The sequence below is a fragment of the Carettochelys insculpta genome, chromosome 22, assembly GCF_033958435.1.
Source record: "Carettochelys insculpta isolate YL-2023 chromosome 22, ASM3395843v1, whole genome shotgun sequence".
Classification (NCBI taxonomy): domain Eukaryota; kingdom Metazoa; phylum Chordata; order Testudines; family Carettochelyidae; genus Carettochelys; species Carettochelys insculpta.
In genome coordinates, this window is record NC_134158.1 from 10,535,981 (window position 1) to 10,549,878 (window position 13,898).

General features: G+C 71.7%; 1 protein-coding gene across 3 annotated transcripts; it reads right to left on the minus strand.

The window, feature by feature from the left end:
* Positions 1-2: 2 nt before the first annotated feature.
* Positions 3-13,280, minus strand: BAG6 (BAG cochaperone 6). 3 transcript variants are annotated; one of them, XM_075017618.1, is made up of 25 exons: positions 13,124-13,280; positions 12,064-12,170; positions 11,627-11,744; positions 10,972-11,192; positions 10,472-10,525; positions 9,922-9,996; positions 9,660-9,850; positions 9,451-9,580; positions 8,446-8,643; positions 7,917-8,172; positions 7,638-7,724; positions 7,373-7,480; positions 7,153-7,265; positions 6,779-6,863; positions 6,317-6,699; positions 5,940-6,231; positions 5,683-5,852; positions 5,221-5,274; positions 5,019-5,121; positions 1,954-2,078; positions 904-1,050; positions 609-830; positions 430-537; positions 203-349; positions 3-127 (listed from the first exon to the last, which is right to left on the minus strand). In XM_075017618.1, exons 2-25 carry the CDS (start codon positions 12,139-12,141, stop codon positions 32-34), a joined length of 3,561 nt encoding a protein of 1,186 aa, XP_074873719.1. In that variant the 5' UTR covers positions 12,142-12,170; positions 13,124-13,280; the 3' UTR covers positions 3-31. The 3 variants fall into 3 exon arrangements, with proteins under 3 accessions (XP_074873719.1, XP_074873717.1, XP_074873718.1); XM_075017616.1 differs by having other exon boundaries at positions 6,347-6,699; positions 13,124-13,257; XM_075017617.1 differs by lacking the exon at positions 10,472-10,525 and having other exon boundaries at positions 13,124-13,257.
* Positions 13,281-13,898: the final 618 nt, after the last annotated feature.

Below are 13,898 nucleotides of genomic sequence, written 5' to 3' on the forward strand. Positions count from 1 at the left end.
GCGAGCAGGAAGGAGCTTTATTGGGCGGCTGCTAGGCCTGGTCCCCGAAGGCGCGCTCGGCGTTGGGGAACCGCTGCGGGCTGAAGCTGGGGTCCTCCCGCAGCCGCTGCTGGAGGTCGGCCCGGAGCTGGAAGAGAGCGCGGGCGGCGGGTGAGCAGAGCTGGGGGTCGCTGCTGGCCGGGGGAGGGGAGGCAGGACCTACCTGCTGGCGGTAGCCCTCCTGCAGGCTGGGCTCGGCCAGGTCCCGGCTCAGGCTCTCGCTGCTGCTCAGGGGCTTGACGCCGGCGGCCTTGGCGGCTCTGCTGACGGCCTCGGAGAGGAGCAGCTGGGGGCCGTCGCCCCGCATGGTCTGGGGGGAGGGAGGAGGAGGACAGTGAGGGGTCAACCCACCAGCTCCCCCCCTTTTGGCCGGGCCGGGCGGGGCCTGACCTTGCGGCGCTTGGCCGGCATTCCCGCCAGGTAGGCGTCGCTCAGCGGCGGCTGCTGCTTCCCCCGCCGCTGGGTCTGGATGTCCTCGCGGATGATGGGCACCCACTCCTGGGGGGACAGGCAGGGGTCAGAGCAAGGGGGGGTCCCTCAGCCCCCCGCCCCCGGGCCCCAGCACTCACCGGGGGTACAGATGCTGCCCAGAGCTCAGAGTCAGGCGCAGTCTCCGCTGGCAGCTCCTCGGGCTCTGGGTGCCGCGCCAGGGCCTCCTCTGCCGTCGTGGCCGGGGCTGGGGAGCCAGCGGTGCCCCGCTGCAGCCCCCCAGCGCTCCCCGCCCCACTTACCTGCACCGCATCGGGGGGCGGCTCAGCCGGCTGCACCTCCATGGGCTCCTCCGGCACCGGCTGCCACAAGGGGGAATGTCAGTGCCGGGGGCTGGCTTCAAGGGCCAGGAGGAGATGGGGGTGCGGCTGGTACCTGGGGGGCGTCGCCCGTGTGGCGGACATAGGGCAGCACCTGCTCCTCGGTGACAGGCATGTGCTCAAGGATCACCTGGAGCCGCATCCCCATCATGGCCGTCAGCCAGCTCACCAGCGAGGGGTTCACGTCTGCCGAGAGCCGCCGCTGCCGGACAGGACAGGACGGGGGGTCAGCCGGCAGCAGCGCCCCTCTGCCCCCTGGGGCGCTCACGCTGCGGTCGTTGGTGACAGCGGCCCTGCCCCGGCCCCAGCCGCCCCTCTGCCCCCCGGGGCGCTCACGCTGTGGTCGTTGATGACAACAGTGAGGGTGGCCCTGCCCTGGCCCCAGCAGCCCCCCTGCCCCCCGGGGCGCTCGCCATGCGGTCGTTGATGAGGGCGGCCCTCCCCTGGCACCAGCACCCCCCCGGGGCACTCACGATGCGGTCATTGATGACAGCAGCCCTACCCCCCGCCCCGGCAGCCCCTCTGCCCCCCGGGGCACTCACGATGCTGTCGTTGATGACAGCAGCCCTACGCCCCCCGGGGCGCTCACGATGCCGTCGTTGGTGACAGCAGCCCTACCCCCCCGCCCTGGCAGCCCCTCTGCCCCCCGGGGCACTCACGATGCGGTCGTTGGTGACAGCAGCCCTACCCCCCTGCCCCGGCAGCCCCTCTGCCCCCCGGGGCACTCACGATGCGGTCGTTGATGACGGCAGCCCCTCTGCCCCCCGGGGCGCTCGCCATGCGGTCGTTGATGACAGCAGCCCTACCCCCCTGCCCCGGCAGCCCCTCTGCCCCCCGGGGCACTCACGATGCGGTCGTTGATGACGGCAGCCCCTCTGCCCCCCGGGGCGCTCGCCATGCGGTCGTTGATGACAGCAGCCCTACGCCCCCCCGCCCCGGCAGCCCCTCTGCCCCCGGGGCACTCACGATGCGGTCGTTGATGACGGCGGCCCTGCCCCGGCCCCAGCCGCCCCTCTGCCCCCCGGGGCACTCACGATGCGGTCGTTGATGACGGCAGCCCTACCCCCCCCCGCCCCGGCAGCCCCTCTGCCCCCGGGGCACTCACGATGCGGTCGTTGATGACGGCGGTGAGGGCGGCCCGCTCCCCTCGCAGGCAGTACAGGTTCAGCGCCAGGCACTCGAACAGGCCCTGATTACACAGCTCCAGGAGACGGCAGCCAAAGGTGGGGTCTGGGGGGGGCGGAGCAGGGCGGGGTGAGCAGGGCCGCACGCCCCCGGCAGGGGAGGGGGGCGGCGCAGGGCGGGGTGAGCAGGGCCGCACGCCCCCGGCAGGGGAGGGGGGCGGCGCAGGGCGGGGTGAGCAGGGCCGCACGCCCCCGGCAGGGGAGGGGTGAGGAGCAGGGCAGGGTGAGCAGGGCCGCACGCCCCCGGCAGGGGAGGGGGGCAGCGCAGGGCGGGGTGAGCAGGGCCGCACGCCCCCGGCAGGGGAGGGGGGCGGCGCAGGGCGGGGTGAGCAGGGCCGCACGCCCCCGGCAGGGGAGGGAGCGGAGCAGGGCGGGGTGAGCAGGGCCGCACGCCCCCGGCAGGGGAGGGGGGCGGAGCAGGGCGGGGTGAGCAGGGCCGCACGCCCCCGGCAGGGGAGGGGAGCGGCGCAGGGCGGGGTGAGCAGGGCCGCACGCCCCCGGCAGGGGAGGGGGGCGGCGCAGGGCGGGGTGAGCAGGGCCGCACGCCCCCGGCAGGGGAGGGAAGCGGAGCAGGGCGGGGTGAGCAGGGCCGCACGCCCCGGCAGGGGAGGGGGGCGGCGCAGGGCGGGGTGAGCAGGGCCGCACGCCCCCGGCAGGGGAGGGGGGCGGCGCAGGGCAGGGTGAGCAGGGCCCCACGCCCCCGGCAGGGGAGGGGGGCGGAGCAGGGCGGGGTGAGCAGGGCCGCACGCCCCCGGCAGGGGAGGGGGCGGAGCAGGGCGGGGTGAGCAGGGCCGCACGCCCCCGGCAGGGGAGGGGGGCGGCGCAGGGCGGGGTGAGCAGGGCCGCACGCCCCCGGCAGGGGAGGGGTGAGGAGCAGGGCGGGGTGAGCAGGGCCGCACGCCCCCGGCAGGGGAGGGGTGAGGAGCAGGGCGGGGTGAGCAGGGCCGCACGCCCCCGGCAGGGGAGGGGTGAGGAGCAGGGCGGGGTGAGCAGGGCCGCACGCCCCCGGCAGGGGAGGGGTGAGGAGCAGGGCGGGGTGAGCAGGGCCGCACGCCCCCGGCAGGGGAGGGGTGAGGAGCAGGGCGGGGTGAGCAGGGCCGCACGCCCCCGGCAGGGGAGGGGGGCGGCGCAGGGCGGGGTGAGCAGGGCCGCACGCCCCCGGCAGGGGAGGGGAGCGGCGCAGGGCGGGGTGAGCAGGGCCGCACGCCCCCGGCAGGGGAGGGGGGCGGAGCAGGGCGGGGTGAGCAGGGCCGCACGCCCCCGGCAGGGGAGGGGGCGGCGCAGGGCGGGGTGAGCAGGGCCGCACGCCCCCGGCAGGGGAGGGGGGCGGCGCAGGGCGGGGTGAGCAGGGCCGCACGCCCCCGGCAGGGGAGGGGGGCGGAGCAGGGCGGGGTGAGCAGGGCCGCACGCCCCCGGCAGGGGAGGGGGGCGGAGCAGGGCGGGGTGAGCAGGGCCGCACGCCCCGGCAGGGGAGGGGGGCGGAGCAGGGCGGGGTGAGCAGGGCCGCACGCCCCCGGCAGGGGGGGGGGTGGAGCAGGGCGGGGTGAGCAGGGCCGCACGCCCCCGGCAGGGGAGGGGGCGGAGCAGGGCGGGGTGAGCAGGGCCGCACGCCCCCGGCAGGGGAGGGAAGCGGAGCAGGGCGGGGTGAGCAGGGCCGCACGCCCCCGGCAGGGGAGGGGTGAGGAGCAGGGCGGGGTGAGCAGGGCCGCACGCCCCCGGCAGGGGAGGGGAGCGGAGCAGGGCGGGGTGAGCAGGGCCGCACGCCCCCGGCAGGGGAGGGGGGCGGAGCAGGGCGGGGTGAGCAGGGCCGCACGCCCCCGGCAGGGGAGGGGGGGGCGGAGCAGGGCGGGGTGAGCAGGGCCGCACGCCCCCGGCAGGGGAGGGGGAGCGGAGCAGGGCGGGGTGAGCAGGGCCGCACGCCCCCGGCAGGGGAGGGGTGAGGAGCAGGGCGGGGTGAGCAGGGCCGCACGCCCCCGGCAGGGGAGGGGAGCGGCGCAGGGCGGGGTGAGCAGGGCCACACGCCCCCGGCAGGGGAGGGGGGCGGCGCAGGGCGGGGTGAGCAGGGCCCCACGCCCCCGGCAGGGGAGGGGAGCGGAGCAGGGCGGGGTGAGCAGGGCCGCACGCCCCCGGCAGGGGAGGGGGGCGGAGCAGGGCGGGGTGAGCAGGGCCGCACGCCCCCGGCAGGGGAGGGGGCGGCGCAGGGCGGGGTGAGCAGGGCCGCACGCCCCCGGCAGGGGAGGGGGCGGCGCAGGGCGGGGTGAGCAGGGCCGCACGCCCCCGGCAGGGGAGGGGGGCGGCGCAGGGCGGGGTGAGCAGGGCCGCACGCCCCCGGCAGGGGAGGGGGGCGGCGCAGGGCGGGGTGAGCAGGGCCGCACGCCCCCGGCAGGGGAGGGGGGCGGCGCAGGGCGGGGTGAGCAGGGCCGCACGCCCCCGGCAGGGGAGGGGGGCGGCGCAGGGCGGGGTGAGCAGGGCCGCACGCCCCCGGCAGGGGAGGGGAGCGGCGCAGGGCGGGGTGAGCAGGGCCGCACGCCCCCGGCAGGGGAGGGGGAGCGGAGCAGGGCGGGGTGAGCAGGGCCGCACGCCCCCGGCAGGGGAGGGGGGCGGCGCAGGGCGGGGTGAGCAGGGCCGCACGCCCCCGGCAGGGGAGGGGGAGCGGAGCAGGGCGGGGTGAGCAGGGCCGCACGCCCCCGGCAGGGGAGGGGAGCGGCGCAGGGCGGGGTGAGCAGGGCCGCACGCCCCCGGCAGGGGAGGGGGGCGGCGCAGGGCGGGGTGAGCAGGGCCGCACGCCCCCGGCAGGGGAGGGGGGCGGAGCAGGGCGGGGTGAGCAGGGCCGCACGCCCCCGGCAGGGGAGGGGAGCGGCGCAGGGCGGGGTGAGCAGGGCCGCACGCCCCCGGCAGGGGAGGGGGGCGGAGCAGGGCGGGGTGAGCAGGGCCGCACGCCCCCGGCAGGGGAGGGGGCGGCGCAGGGCCGCAGGGCGCCCCTCACCGGCACAGCGCAGGATGTGCGCGGCAATGCGGGTGAAGTGCTGCTGCAAGAACTCCAGGTTGGTCCGGGTGATGTCCACCCCCTCCTGGACTTGCACCGATGCCTGGAGGGCGGAAGTGGGGGTCAGCCCCTGGGGCCCCGCAGCCGGCTGGGCCCTCAGCCCAGGCACCGCCGGGGGGGGGGGGGGGGGGGCCCCACTTACGAAGCTCTCGCGGATGTACTCCTGCAGGCCGGTGATCAGGCTGTGGGTGGCCACCTGCGGAAGGGGGGCACAGGTCAGCCAGGGGGTACTCAGGGCAATCCCGGCACTGCTGCTAGTGATGGGGGGGGGCCCCCCCAAGGGGAGCCAGGGTCCCTCACCCGCACCTTGTGGTCCGAGGGCTCCCGGCCCCCCAGCTACTGCTGGGCAAGGGGGGGGGATTCGGGGGCCCCTCACCTGCACGTTGTGGTCCGAGGGCTCCCGGCCCCCCAGCTACTGCTGGGCAAGGGGGGGGGATTCGGGGGCCCCTCACCTGCACGTTGTGGTCCGAGGGCTCCCAGGCCCCCAGCTACTGCTGGGGAAGGGGGGGGAGATTCGGGGGCCCCTCACCCGCACGTTGTGGTCCGAGGGCTCCCGGCCCCCCAGGTACTGCTGGGGAAGGGGGGGGATTCGGGGGCCCCTCACCCGCACGTTGTGGTCCGAGGGCTCCCGGCCCCCCAGGTACTGCTGCTGGAAGAAGCGGCGCAGCTGGGGCTGGACGCGCTGCAGGGGCTGGAATTGGCCGTGCAGGAGCATCACCACGTCCACCATGGAGAAGTTCTGGCAGATGAGCGAGAGCAGGTCCCCGAAGAAGCCTGGGGAAGGAGGGGAGGGGAAAGGGGTGGTGGGCGGGGGCGGGGGCGGGGCTGGCACGAGGGGGCGGGGCCGGGGCGGGCGCTCACCAACAGCGCCCTCGGTGCCAGGCTCGAAGAGGTTGCTGGTGCCGCTGAGGCGCTGGATGAAGCTGGCGATGCTCTCGGTGCTGCCCTGCTGGGCGCTGAGGGAGCCCAGCATGGACGACAGCACCCCCTGCACCACGCTGATGAAGAACTCGGGGCTCAGGGCCTCGGGGCCCCCCCGGCCTCGCTCCGACCCCAGGGGCGTGGCGGGGGCCTCGGGCTGGGGGGGGGAGGGGGGGGCAGGAGGCGGAGCCTGTTCCGGGGCCTGCGGGGGAGTGGCCCCCATCTGAGTGGCCTAGAGAGGAGAGAGAGAGTCAAGGATGGCTCTGGCCAGGCGTGCAGCCAAGGCCGTGGAGGGGAACACAGAGAACAAACCTTACCCAGAATGCCGTGGGGTGGGCGGTGCTCACCTGCAGGAAGTCCGTCATGCCTTGCAGGAAGGCGGGCACGCCTGGCATGGCCACGGTGATGGTGGGAGAGCCCCCGCCGGCCGCCCCCGGGCCCGCTGCCCCCAGCAAGCCGCCCAGGAGCTGGGAGAAGTGCAGGTCGTCGGCGGGCGGGGGCAGCTGGGCTGAAGCGGCAACGGAGGGCACGGGGCCGCCCGGCGCCCCAGCAGAGCTGCCCCCCGCCGCCGTGGTGGCCGTGTTGGTGGTAGCGGCGCTGGCAGAGGCCGTGGGCGGGGAGGTCGAAGCCGGGAAGGGGGCCGGGGCCGGGGCCGGGACTGGGGCCGGGGCCGGAGCCGGAGCAGAGCCACTGCCCTGAGCTGGGAGGGAGAGAGTGTTAGCACTCAGGGCCTTCCCGCCAGGCCGCCTGCCCCACGGTGCCAGCCCCCCCACACTTACCCACAAGAACTGGCTGCATCAGCAGCTGCCCCACCAGACCGCTGATCATCTGTGCCAGGGAAGCACTGCCACCTGCACCAGGGACCTGGGGGGCAGAGAAGTTAGCCCAGGGGATCCAGCACCCCTAGAAGGGACAGGCCCTGCCCCATAGCCAGCCAAACCCTGCCCTGCCCGGGGGCTGGGAAGGAGGCAGCCACCCTGGAGAGGACAGGCCCTGCCCCACTCCCTGCACTCTGAAGGAGATGGGGTCCCTAGAGAGAACAGGACCCTGTCCCATCCCCTGCTCTGGGGCAGGCTGGAGCCGCACCCCATAGACCCACCCAGCCCCAGCCCCTGCCCCTGCCCCGCTCCCCATGCCCCAGCTGGACTCTGACCCCAGGTCCAGGAGCCTGTGGGGTGCCCAGGTGGGTGGGCCGGGCAGCCGGGGCCGAGGGCCGGGCGATCACGACGCGGGTCGGGGGCGACTGGAAGCCGGGGACCTGCTGGCCTGTGGTAGAGAGAGAAGCAGGTGGTGGTGAGCGGCCGGGGCTGGGGGATGCAGCCACCTCTGGGGGGGGGAGCAGCCCCCCGCAGCCCCCCACTGCCCACACCCACCTGCGGCGGCGGACGCAGCGGCTGCCATGGCTTGCTGGGTGATCTGGTGGGCCACGGCCTGCATGAACTCCGGGGGCAGGCTGGGCAGGGGCACGTGGGCAGCACCACCTGCAGGGGGAGGGGCGGCCAGGTGATTGGGAGGGGCGGCCCCCTCCCACCTCCAAACCATCAGTGCCCACCCTCTGCCCCTGCCCCCGGTGCCCCTCGCTCCTAGCCCACAGCCGCTGCCCCACCGCCCCCAGCTCCAAGGCTGGGCACACCTTACCCATGCTCGGGCCATGCCCGGCCGCTCCAGCGGTGCCCGTGGGAACGGGGCCTCCAGAGCCGCCGCCTGGGGCCTGGGAGCCAGAGTCTAAAAGCAAGAAAACGCCAATCGATGTAAAACCATCACCCAGCCTGGACCAGAGCAGAACCCAGGAGTCCTGCAGCTCAACGGCCTCAGGCCCCAGTCCCGGCGCCCCTACCAGGGACGTTCCCCGCCCCGAGTGGACAGGCCCTGCCCCCCCGCAGGGCCTGGACCCCCCAGCAGTCTCTCTGCGCTCACCCTGTACGTTCATGTGCATCATCACCAGGGGCTCGACGGTCTGGTGGGAGATGCGGATGACGCGGGGGTGGCCGGTCTGCGCGCCTGGCGCCTGCGTGGGGGCCGGCTGGCTCTCCGGGCCCCGGCCTGCCTCCCCGGGGCTGGCAGCTCCCGAGGGGGCCGGGGCGGCCGGCTGGGTGGTGGCAGGGCCCTCGGAAGCCGGCTGGGAGGGGCGGGCACCGTTTCCCGTCATGGTCACGGTGGTGCCCACGTTGATCTGGGGGCAGACGACAAGTTAGACCCCAGCCCTGATAACACCCCCCCGCCCCACAGCCGTCCCCCGCTCCCTGGAGCTGCCCCCGCCCCCGCCCCAGACCCGATAACCTTCCCCGCCCCCCCGCACAGCTGCCCTTTGCTCCCTGGAGCTGCCCCCGCCCCCGCCCCAGACCCGATAGCCTGCCCCCACCCCCCCCCCGCACAGCTGCCCTTCGCTCCCTGGAGCTGCCCCCGTCCCGGCCCCGGCCCCGGCCCCGGCCCCGGCCCCACTCACCTGGATGGGAATGGCCGCCTGCTGCAGCACCATGGGGGCGGCGTAGTGGGACATGGGCCGGACCACGTGGAGGTGGCGGGGGGCACTACTGGACAGGTTGCAGCGCAAGTCGGACAGCGCCACGAAGGTGTTGCCCAGCAGCCGCAAGAACTCCCCCACCAGGTTGATGATGCGCTGGTCCTCCTCCCGGCCCGCCGTCTGCCAACGCAGGGAGCAGGGTCAGCTCCCAGTGCCCCTTCCCCGGAGCTGTGGTACAGCCCGACTCTCCCCGCCCCATCCGTGGTATGGCCCAGATCCCCCCCAGCCCATCCATGGCACAAGCCAGCTCAGGTGGGGCCCTAAACTCCACCCTCCCCACCGGAGAACCAACACAATCCCTGCGCCCTTCCATGGTCTGACCCGCAGCACTCTCACCCCCCTACTCCCACACGTGGGCTGCTCCAGTGCCCCCCACTGGAACACCCCGCTGCAGGAACCTGGACCGGCCCAAAGATTAGAACCGACCCTGGGGCAGGGGAGCTTTGGACTGCGCCACTGGGTGGTGGGCGGGGGGGGGGGGGGGAATCTGGCTTATCCCATTCTCACCCAGAAGGGGGGCTGCTTGGAATGCCCCATTCTTGCGGGAGGGGGAAAAAATACGACCACCCCCACTTCTCAAGATCCAGCAGTACGTTCAGAACATCCAATCCGTGGGGGTGGGTGGACTGGACCACCTTACCCTCACAGGACGGGGGGTATTAACAACCTCCTGTTCTGACTGGGGTGGAGATTTGCCCAACACCACTCTCCCCCGCTGGGGCGGTTGTTCGGAACGTACCATCCAGACGGGAGAAGATTTAGACCGTACCGCTGTGGCAGGATGGGGTAGTACTCGGAACGTTCCATTCTTGGGGGGGGGGGGGTCGGGAATGGCAGGGCAGTCAGAACACCCCCTTCTCCCTGGCATGGGGGTGGGGCGGCCTGTCCCATTCCCACTGTTGGGGCGGGGGGGTGAGCTGCTCTCACGTTGTTGTTGTAGTCGGTGGTGCCGGCCGTGGCCAGGATGTCCTGGTACCGCTGCAGGAAGGGCTGCAGCTGCTCCTCCGTCCTGCGCAGTTCCAGCAGCACCTCCGCATACTCGGCTGGCGCCGGGTGGCTGCAGGGAGACCAGGAACAGGCGGCTCAGTGGGCACCGGGGCGCCGAGCCCCCCCTCACCCACTAGCCCCGTCCTTACTTGGGGGCCCCTTCGGCGGCGGGGGGCAGCTCTGGCCCAGGCTGGGGCGTCTCCTCGCCGGGGGCAGCTGGGGACTCCGAATCAGCCGCCTCCATGGGCTCCCGCTGGCCGGGGCTGGTGGAGGGCAGCGGCTCGTCAGGGGCCGGGGGGGCATTCTCTGCTGGGGGCTGAGGCTGCCCATTGGTACGACCCTGCAGAGAAACAGGGGGTCAGAGCCTGGGACTCCCGGTTCCCCCCACCACCCTACAGCCACAGCACTCACCTCCAGCCGGCCCAGGATGCCTTGCATGTCTCGGAGCATGTGCTGGGCCATCACCAACCGGACACGGGGCTCGCTCTGGAACAACAAGCCAGCAGCCGGGTCAGCACTCACTGGGACACAGCCTAGCACTAACCCTGCACCAGGGTACCCCTGGGCCCAGCCAGGCCAGGAAGTCCGGACCAGAACTGGGCGTCCAGCCAGGCTGCAGCCCAATGCCCCTCAGGCCTAACCACACTGGGGCCCACTGACCCCCAGATTAGAGCCCATGGGCCCATCCAGCCCAGAACCCTGGTCCAGACCCCCGGGCCCATCCAGCTTGAGACCCACCACCCCCCACACCAGCCCAGAATCCCTATCTCCTGGATGAGACCCATGGGCCTGGCCTGCCCAGCAATCTCCCTCACACACACTCTCCACAAGACCCATGAACTAGCCAGCACGGTCATGCTAGGATTAACCCCCTGAGCTCTTTCCTGCCTTCTTCAGCCCCAGCTCCCGGCTGAGTTCTGACCCCAAAGCCCTGGCCTGCCAGCCCACCTGCCCGCAGTACCTGAACAGGCGCCTGCTCCATATTAATATGAACATCCACAGAAGATCCATCCATCTTAGGGGGAGAAGGGAGGGGACGGGAGCGATGGACGGAGAGAGAGGGGGAACCGGAAGGAGACAGCAGGAAAGGAAAAGAAACAGGAAAAGAGAAAAATAAATAAGAGCAAAGAAAGGGGGAGGTGGAGAGAGATTTGCAGCTGCGTCACCACTCACTAGAGCCCTCGTGCCCTCCCCCAGCCAGGAGAGAACCCAGGAGTCCTGGCTCCCAGTCCATCCCCAGCTCTGCTATAATCACGAGCCTTCGCTCCCCTCCTGGAGCCAGGGACAAAAGCCAAGACTGATCTCGCACCCAGCACTGAACCAGGCAGAGAACAAACTGCCAGAAGAGAGCGAGCCTGCAGGAACCCCCCTAGAGCGGTGCAGTGAGACACGGGGGCCAGCGCTGGCTGCCAGGGGAGAGGCCCTCAGCCGAGGTGCCGGCCTCCTCTGGCGGGAACTCACCTGGGAGGGCGGCTGCGGCTCCATGAGGCTGACCGGCAGGTTGAAGGTCCCCACCATGACGTAGCTGTTGGCGTTTCGGTCGTGGACGGTGGCACCGCCTCCCCGGCCCCCGATGCCATTGTGAGAGGCTGAGGCTGAGCTAGATCCAGAGGGACCCCCTGAGGGAGACTGTGCTTGGGGTGGGGCACGTTCCACCAAGTGGATCACCTTGCCCCCAACATCTGACCGAAGAGACAGAAAGGGTGAAACCAGAACCTCAAGCCTCCGAGATCCACCTGTCCCTGCAGCACCTAATTCCTGACATGAAGCCCTGGCGGCGCCCCTCACTCCTCACGCACAGCCCCTACCCCCCAGCCCTGCCAGCACCCCTCACTCCTGCCCCCCCAGCCCTGCCGGCGCCCCTCACTCCTCACCCGCAGACCCTACCCCCCAGCGCTGCCGGCGCCCCTCACTCCTGCCCCCCCCCCCCAAGACCTGCCAGCACCCCTCACTCCTGACCCACAGCCCCTACCCCCCAGCCCTGCCGGCGCCCCTCACTCCTGACCCGCAGCCCCTACCCCCCAGCCCTGCCGGCGCCCCTCACTCCCAACATGAAGCCTCTGCCTCCCAGATCTGCCAGCACCCCTTGGTCCCAACGCGAAGTCCCCACACTCACTATATTCCTTAAGCTTTTTGTCATCCTGCAAGACTCGCCCCTGGTAGATCAGCCGCTGCTTCTCCGCAGGAATATTTACCGAGCCTGCAATGTGCTCCTTGAACTCCTTCACCGTAACCTGCCAGGATCAAACCAGCGCCCAGCCCTTCAGTGCCAGCCCCACACCAGGGCACCACCCTGCATAGTGAGATGCAGCCGTTCCGGGATGGGAGATCTGATCACTGGGGGCCCCTCCCTTGCCCAGCATGGACGTGAGGGTGGTTTGGTGCAAGGGCTAGTGATTCACAGACCCCTCACCAAAGCCTGGGATGCAGCTGCCTCTGGGGCAAAGCGGAAGAGCTGCTCAACAGCCAAGGCAGACTGTTTCTTAGTACCGGCCACGCTGGCCCATACCCCACAGGAAACCACCCCAGCCAGCGTCCCCCACCGGCTCCCACCTCCGCCTCCACAGTGAAGCTCCGGGTCTGGGAGTCGAGGGTCTTCACCATCACATCGAGGTTCTCCGCCTCTGCCATGGTGCTGGGGCAGCTCTGGCACCTGGCTCCTGTCGTGAGAGATTCAGTCACAGGCAGATCCCTCTTCGCCCCAGGTCAGCGGCCCATGGGTGGCCCCAAGGTGCTGGCCGCCTCTTCCCACGAACCTTACACCTGCCCCCTCCCCCCATCCCCATTGTTACACCCGCCCCCTCCTTCCTCCCCCCATCCCCATTGTTACACCCGCTCCCCTCTTCCTCCCCCCATCCCCATTGTTACACCCGCCCCCTCCTTCCTCCCCCCATCCCCATTGTTACACCCGCTCCCCTCTTCCTCCCCCATCCCCATTGTTACACCCGCTCCCCTCTTCCTCCCCCATCCCCATTGTTACACCCGCTCCCCTCTTCCTCCCCCCATCCCCATTGTTACACCCGCCCCCTCCTTCCTCCCCCCATCCCCATTGTTACACCCGCCCCCTCCTTCCTCCCCCCATCCCCATTATTACACCCGCTCCCCTCTTCCTCCCCCATCCCCATTATTACACCCGCTCCCCTCTTCCTCCCCCATCCCCATTGTTACACCCGCCCCCTCCTTCCTCCCCCCATCCCCATTGTTACACCCGCCCCCTCCTTCCTCCCCCCATCCCCATTGTTACACCCGCCCCCTCCTTCCTCCCCCCATCCCCATTATTACACCCGCTCCCCTCTTCCTCCCCCATCCCCATTATTACACCTGCCCCTCCCCCCATCCCCATTGTTACACCCGCCCCCTCCTTCCTCCCCCCATCCCTATTGTTACACCCGCCCCTCTTCCTCCCCCCCATTGTTACACCCGCCCCCTCCCCTCTCCCCATCCCCATTGTTACACCTGCTCCCTCCCTCCCTCCTCATCCCCCCTTATTACTACAGCCCCCCCCCATTATTGCACCCCAACTCCTCAAGCTCCCACTTCCGGTCAGGGCCACGTCACTTCCCGTCCGGCGCGGCCCACTTCCGGTCAAAAGCCCAAGTCGCAAGAAGCCTACTTCCGATACTCGCAAGCCGCTTCCGGTGCCCCGTCGGGAGACGCTGCCGGTGGCCGGGCGGGGCGGGGCGGGGTGGAGCGGCCGCAGGACCCGGCGTCTCCTCGGAGCGGCTCCCTGCTCCGGCCGGCTCCCCCTCGCCGCTTTTCTCGACTGCGCATGCGCTGGACCCTCCCTCCCCCGCCACCGTCGTACGCCGGGTCCTTCTCCCTGCTCGCGAGCCTCCGGGCTGTCCGACTGGTGCCTGACTCCATGTCCGATCACGTCCACCGGCTCGCTCTCTCCCGCCCCCTCTTTCCTTCACCTCTCCCCGGCGTTTAGACCCGGGACCATTAGGTCCGCGATGGCCGGACCACCGGGAGGTCTAAGAGCTTGAAAATTTTGTTCAGGCTCCTCCGGGGCTACCATGCCTGCCCACGGCGGGGCCTCGCTCTGCCGCACCTGCGCACTACAGCTTTTTCTACCATCTTTCTTCGGGGCTAGTCCTTTCGGTGCGGCAACCATCTTGGAATTCGAAGCCAAAGCGGCGGCCATTTTTATTATGGGCACCCGCCGGTTACTATAGCTACCTTCACGCCATATTTGTGTTGGGCAAATTGTCCTCCATTTTGGCAGCCATGTTTTAAGGTCTCTTTGATAGGCTGATTTCCCACCACCACCCCCCCCCGCGCCGCCATCTTTGTTATGGGCAGGGAGTTTGACAGGGAATGTTAGTCCGTTATTGTAGGGTCGCCCAAAAGCCCTGGGACTTGCGCCCCTGTTTGCGTTACTGTAAGGT

Bases quoted from the DNA above. Each gene is read 5' to 3' on its own strand.
- BAG6 (XM_075017618.1), bottom strand. From the start codon at position 12,141: ATGGCAGAGGCGGAGAACCTCGATGTGATGGTGAAGACCCTCGACTCC. The intron at 538-608 runs GTGAGTGCTGGG...CTGTCCCCCCAG, and splicing joins GGGCAGCATCTGTACCCCCG to GAGTGGGTGCCCATCATCCG. The intron at 350-429 runs GTCAGGCCCCGC...CCCTCCCCCCAG, and splicing joins TGCCGGCCAAGCGCCGCAAG to ACCATGCGGGGCGACGGCCC.